Source organism: Protopterus annectens, chromosome 1.part0, assembly GCF_019279795.1.
Source record: "Protopterus annectens isolate FY-2018-M chromosome 1.part0, PAN1.0, whole genome shotgun sequence".
Taxonomy (NCBI): Eukaryota; Metazoa; Chordata; order Ceratodontiformes; family Protopteridae; genus Protopterus; species Protopterus annectens.
In genome coordinates, this window is record NC_056725.1 from 384,938,960 (window position 1) to 384,944,959 (window position 6,000).

At 35.7% G+C, this 6,000-nt stretch overlaps 1 protein-coding gene across 2 annotated transcripts in view; it reads left to right on the forward strand.

Moving 5' to 3' along the window:
- MCFD2 (multiple coagulation factor deficiency 2, ER cargo receptor complex subunit) overlaps positions 1 to 1,742 on the forward strand; it is a 134,353-nt gene extending 132,611 nt beyond the window's left edge. For both annotated transcript variants that reach the window (XM_044060236.1, XM_044060240.1), the window contains exon 4: positions 630 to 1,742. In XM_044060236.1, coding sequence (XP_043916171.1) covers positions 630 to 761 — 132 coding nt within the window. In that variant the 3' untranslated portion in view covers positions 762 to 1,742. The remainder of the gene's footprint in view (positions 1 to 629) is intronic.
- The last annotated feature ends 4,258 nt before the right edge of the window (positions 1,743 to 6,000 follow it).

Consider the following 6,000-nt stretch of genomic DNA (forward strand, 5'->3'; position numbering starts at 1 on the left):
AGTATGATGTTTTTGTAGAAAACCCTTGCAAATTAGTAATATGAATATCTTCAGAGAAAAGTCATTCTGGGAGTTTTTCTTAAATTATTCATTTTTCAAAGTAGTTTAGTCATGAAAATGTATAGTAAAATAGGTAAATCATATGTAATAAATCCAAACCTGCCTCAAAACAAGTTATTCTTTACTACTTAAATATATGAAAAGTTGTCGGGATTAGTTTCCTGACAGAGGAAGAATTTTACTTGTAAGAACTGACTGTGATGACTGTCTGACAGGAGCTGTTTAATCAGCTGCCATATTTTATAGACTGTGAAGAAGCAAGTTCAGGATTGGATTAAAAGTTTGCTAAGGCATGGAGTTAGAATGGCTGAAACCAGGAATTTTTAAATGTATGGGTTACCAGCAATGTGTGTACACTGAAGTGACGGATTGATAAACTGAATCACTTGGGAGTTGTGCATTGTTTGGCTTTTATGTAATTTAATTACTCTAAACAGAGCCAATGTTGGGGATTTTTGGTTACTGTGTCATAGAATTTAAAAGAATTATCCTCATTTTTTTGTCTGGTGCTATGGATGTTTACCTAAGATCAGCATTTGACTACCCCCCCCCTCTTTCTCTCTCTGAAGGATGGAAGCGAACAAGTACCACCAATGAAAGAAGATGAACTTATCAACTTGATTGACGATGTCCTTAAGGATGATGATAAGAATAATGATGGATACATAGATTATGCAGAGTTTGCCAAGTCACTGGAGTAAATGGGCATAAATTTATCCAGTAGTGACCTGACATATCGTCATTGTGTATTTTGTTTTTCCATGTTATGCTCTGTGTAAGTGGCATATGAAGAACAATTTGAAATGCCTATATCCGCTTCTGGGGTTGATGCATCTCTGCACCTGAATTGAAAAAAATGTACAGAAGAGAAAGACTACCTCCTCAGTAGAAGCATTTGTTTGTTGCCTAAACAACGTTGTGGATAACCAATATTTTAATTGTTCGAACATGTGGTTGTCTCATCTGTTTTTCTAAGAAAACTTGAAATTTTAGAAATGTGAATGTTTTTGAAACAGAGTTGTGTATTTGTGGTTTCCTTGATTTTTACAGATATTCTTGTAGCAGTGGCTGTGCTTGAGAAACCCGGAGTATAGGCACAGTTGCACTTGTGAGATCTGACGACTGAGCCACGTGCTGTAACAATATGAAGTAAAATGCACCACTAAGGAGCTTTTCCTGGTGGTATCCTGTTCATAGTTGGGTGATTGGAAATGCATGATCATGGGTACACACTGTGCATTTGGGTAGCTGGACATTTAAATTTATTATGTGTTTTTCTTTAATGTAAACAAATTTTTTCACAAGAAAAAAAAATGATAAAATTGCCGGAGTCCAAATGCTTCCCCTCCCCTTCTACTTTTGTCCCTTTTTTCTTTTAACAGGTAAATGGATTGTTGCCCCAAACACTGACTCGTTTTACTGTCATGTTTAGAAATTGATGTAAATTTTGTACCCTTGTGTAAATTATTAATTTTGAATTGGTCACATTTTCTACAGAGATATGAGAATATTTCTGAGTAGATAAATGAAGCAGAAGATAGTTTTTCTTGGACAGAAATTACAAAACTTCAAAAGAACCGCCTTTGCCTCTATTTCTCCTGTATCTGCGGAGTTTATTCCTTCCCTTTTATCTGTTTATATACAAAGATAATTTGCACATTAAACTGCTAAATCCCTTTTGACCTTTTGCATTTTGTTATTTAACAGCTTGTGACCTGTTGCACTGTGATCTAACATTTCCTGCATGTTCTGTACAGATCTTTCCTCGGCAGTTGACTTGATTCTGTAACTTTCTTTAATGATTTATTGCACATTGTATGTATTTTGACTTGTAGTTGTTTTGAAAATCACTATTGACAGGTTTATTTTAATGTGTTTGGGCATTTCAAAAGTTTGCAGATGTCTGCCTAAGTTCTCAAGACCATTTTTTTTTTTTTTTTTTTTATGAAAAAAACACAGGATTGTGATTTGGAATGTTACAGTAACAAACGCAATTTAAGTAGCCTTTGAGTAGTCATATAATTTTCTTTATATGTTTTTGAGTAGTTAAAATTGGGTGTCATTTGTTACATGAATAGTTCAGATAAAAATTGTGAACTACAGCCCTTTTTTTTGTAAACTAATTTGGTTCAAGCTTCCTTTTTAGAGCTTTTTTAAATTTCTGTACTGCCAGTGAATAACATGTTCATAATTATTTTGTTGAATTACTTTTCAAGGTGATAATATAAAAATGCATCAGCTAAATATTCTAAAATCTGTGTGCATTTTTTTTCTGTTATACCTCTCAACTTTGCTGGGGCAAAGGCTCAAAATCAGGACCATTTTTAATTGCACTATTAGTAGGACAGCAGGCTTTATAGCAGTATGCATTTCCTGAACAATAAATTATGAAACTCTCCCGGGTTAGGGAGCACATAGGGAGTCATCAGTTTGGGGGAGTGGAGTTTTAGATTTAAGGAATGGGAAGGTAGTTTGTCAGTGAGAGACTGGGGAATTTAGGTTTTGGCTTAGGCTAGGGGGAGTGAGGTTGGAGTTTAGGGCAAAGGATAGGGTGTGAGGTTGGAGTTTAGGGCAGAGGACCAAGGAGTCAAGTTGAGAACTGGGCTGTGAATAGTTGGGGCTATATAGTGTAGGATCAGTGTTTGGGATGGTTATGTAGAAGAGTGTGATCAGTCTTGGAGTTGGAGCACTTGCGTTTTGAGTAAGTGTCACTGAAAATGTGTACTGCACCCTTTGTTTTTAAAGCCTGTAAGCTCTGTAAAACACTAAATAGTGTAAGTAAACCCAGGAATTAGAAGCTTTTGCTAACAAGTTAGAGTACTTTTTATAAGAGGCAAGCTTTTTGAAGCATGATGCTACCATTGATCAGTAGTCTGAGGAAACAAGATCTTTGGAGATTTCTAGAAACAATGTCTCCTGCTCTCCTCCTTTGAGTACTGTTTAGTGGCTAGCTGTTTTGGCTAACAGGGCAGGAAAAGAGATTACAAGGATCAAACAAGTGTGAAGTTAACACAAAGGACCCATTAGTGAGGGCTGTGTAAAAACTGGTATTACTGGTTACATTATGTAATGTTTTATATATATATATATATATATATATATATATATATATATATATATATATATATTATTTGTGTGTATATATTTATTAAAACTGCAAGCGCCTGTTGCTCCTTTATGAGCACTTGGAGTATTTTAGGCTGGAAACAAGAAAATTCTCTGAAATTTAGTTTTCAAGCTTTTTTGCACTAGTGATGCAGATCGTTCCCCAGTAGCATTTGATAGGTTAAGTTTGGCTGTGGAATATGACACTGCATAGCAGAGGTCAACATCCCAAAAATGTAAGAGCCATTTTTAAAATTCCTTCATCAGTGCACTATTTAAGAACCATACTTGGTGAAATCTAATAAAAAAACTGAATAATAGAGTAAGGGTGAATAATGGTTTTAATTATGTGGTTTCTAATGTTGGTACTTGATATACGTAATACTTTTTGCTTTTATTTTCAATATATTGTTTTTAAGTGTTACCAAATTTTAAACTGTCACAAGGGGGGGCATGTGTTTATTTCCACAGGATGTAGACCTCTGCACTGTAGTAAAATGATTGCATGGGTACAATTTATGTTGCAAGTCTCTCTTTTTTTCATTTCCAGACAGGTTTGCACGTAGTTCATAGGTGAATACTAGGCTAGCTGCATTAAAAGGGCCATTTTAAGCCTAGCCAATAACCCAAGGTTGAAATCAAACCTTGTACTTTGTTTATGTGGCAAAGACCTTAACCATTATGACAAACCCATTGAGATCCAACTGTAAAGCTCATTTAGAGACAAGGCACTAGCAAAAAAAATAAATAAGTGTATTTCCCCAGACATCATAAGACCGTGATCACTGAGCTTTAGCCAGATATGGATAAGTGTTAATTTTTTTCTCGGGGGGGGGGGGGGGGCTCTGAAGGGAAATTAATTATATTTTCTGAGTCCATGAAACTTGTATAAGAATATTTGATTCAAATAAAACAAACCTTTCTAAACCGTAAGTTAATTTAGAAAGAGTAGCAGCAGCCATGAGTAATGGTCCCTGTCCCTCCAGTTCTGTTCTTTTAAAGAATCTCCAGCCCAACTCCCCAAAGATCTAATTCTGAGATTCCTGACTTAAGGAGAACTGGCAAAATGTAGAGAGTTAGTCGGGATAAACTGGACCTTTCAGAACCAAAAATGTGTGCACTGCAGTTGAAAAAAATTAATTTACGTAGGTGCTGCATGTTGTAGTGGAACTTGCTGGGACCGAATTCTTAAGATGCACAGTCTGGCTGTTTACTGTACAGAGATTTGCATGACTGCATCTGTAGTCTGTTTTAAAACAGAGCCTTGCAACCTGCACTGATGAGAAAATATATTTTGCAGCACAATACTATTTTACTGTAAGCACAGTTACTAATAAAAAACTTATTTTTATAACAAGCTAGACGTACGACTGTAGTTTACAGATATAATGTGCAAAGTTTTTTCTTCACGATTAATATAGATGGCTTTTCATTTACCTCTGAACCTAACTTCCTACTTACCTCTAACTGTTTAGTATACAGTCTTATATACTGTTCTCACACACATTAGATCCTGTTTTCTTCTTGGTATTTTTGGGGCTTTTGTAGGAAATCACTCTTGTCCTCCTGTGAAACCATTTAATATATACTTGTAAGCAATTCTGCTGATGAGAATGCGTGCAATATTTGTCTTTCAGAATGGTTTTCCTGCATGATTTTTATAAAAAGCCATGCACATTTATCTGTAAAATTCTTTGATACTGTAGGAGAACATGTTTTTGAAGGAAACTGCTTGTCCTACTGATTTTATAAAAAGCCATGTCCATTGTAAGAGAGCACGTCAGACTTTTGTTTTTTCTGATATTGTGACAAATGTCTTTCAGGAAATATCTTGTCCATTAATAGATGTTTGTAAGGAAGCATTTATTAAACTGTTCTGCAGACATGAGAAAAACATGTAATACTTTGCTTTCCATGATTGCTTTTTAGGCTTTTTTGCTAATGCTGTGAAGAAGCCCGTCTGTTGTACATTGTGTTTTAAAGAAATAACTAAGTACGGATGCCCATTTTACATTGCTAAGCTCTATGCCTACATTCAAGCAAACTTTTTATTCTGTGCTTTATCTTTCAGCATATTTACATCTGGATTAATTTCAATCTTTTATTCACAGTTCAACACCCACTATAACAGCAGTGATATCCCTGTTTGGAACTGTCTTTAAAGAACACTTTTATAATAACTGCTCCTTCATTTATTAGGAATCCAGAATGATGGCTATATTTCTGAAGTGGTGTCTGTTTCGCTGCCATTTGGTGATAAATAACCATTGTGGTAAGGTAGTGAAGCCTTATTAAGAAGTAGTATTGCAATACATTTTAGAACTCTTGCTTCCCTTTCTAGATTATAGTCCAGATGATGCATTTAGAAAGTTTTTCATAACTGATCAGATTAAAGGGGGGGGGAGCACATCATCTGTTCCTGAAGCCTTTACACATCCACACACAAGAACAATTCAGTATGATTGTAGCAGTAGGAAAACATGCTTGTCTGAGAGCTCAGGTCAATCCACATGACATCAAGGCAGCCATCATTGATAACTGTTAATATTATGATCCTGTGTCATGACCCATTGGTGAAACACAGGCTGATGTAGATGAGCAAAGGGAAACTAAAATGTATTTTTGGGGGGTTTCTTTAAACTGCCTAGCTTAGAACCTTTGTCTAGAAACCACAAGGCTGATGGTATAGAAACTGGATAGGCCTCAGTGTAGGACACCAGGAAACTGATCCCACAGCAGCAGCAGCATTGAAAGGATTTTAGTATCTCCCACCCCACAAGTTTCATATGAGTATACTAGACCAACAACCACTAAGATCCTTATAAGCCTCGCCGT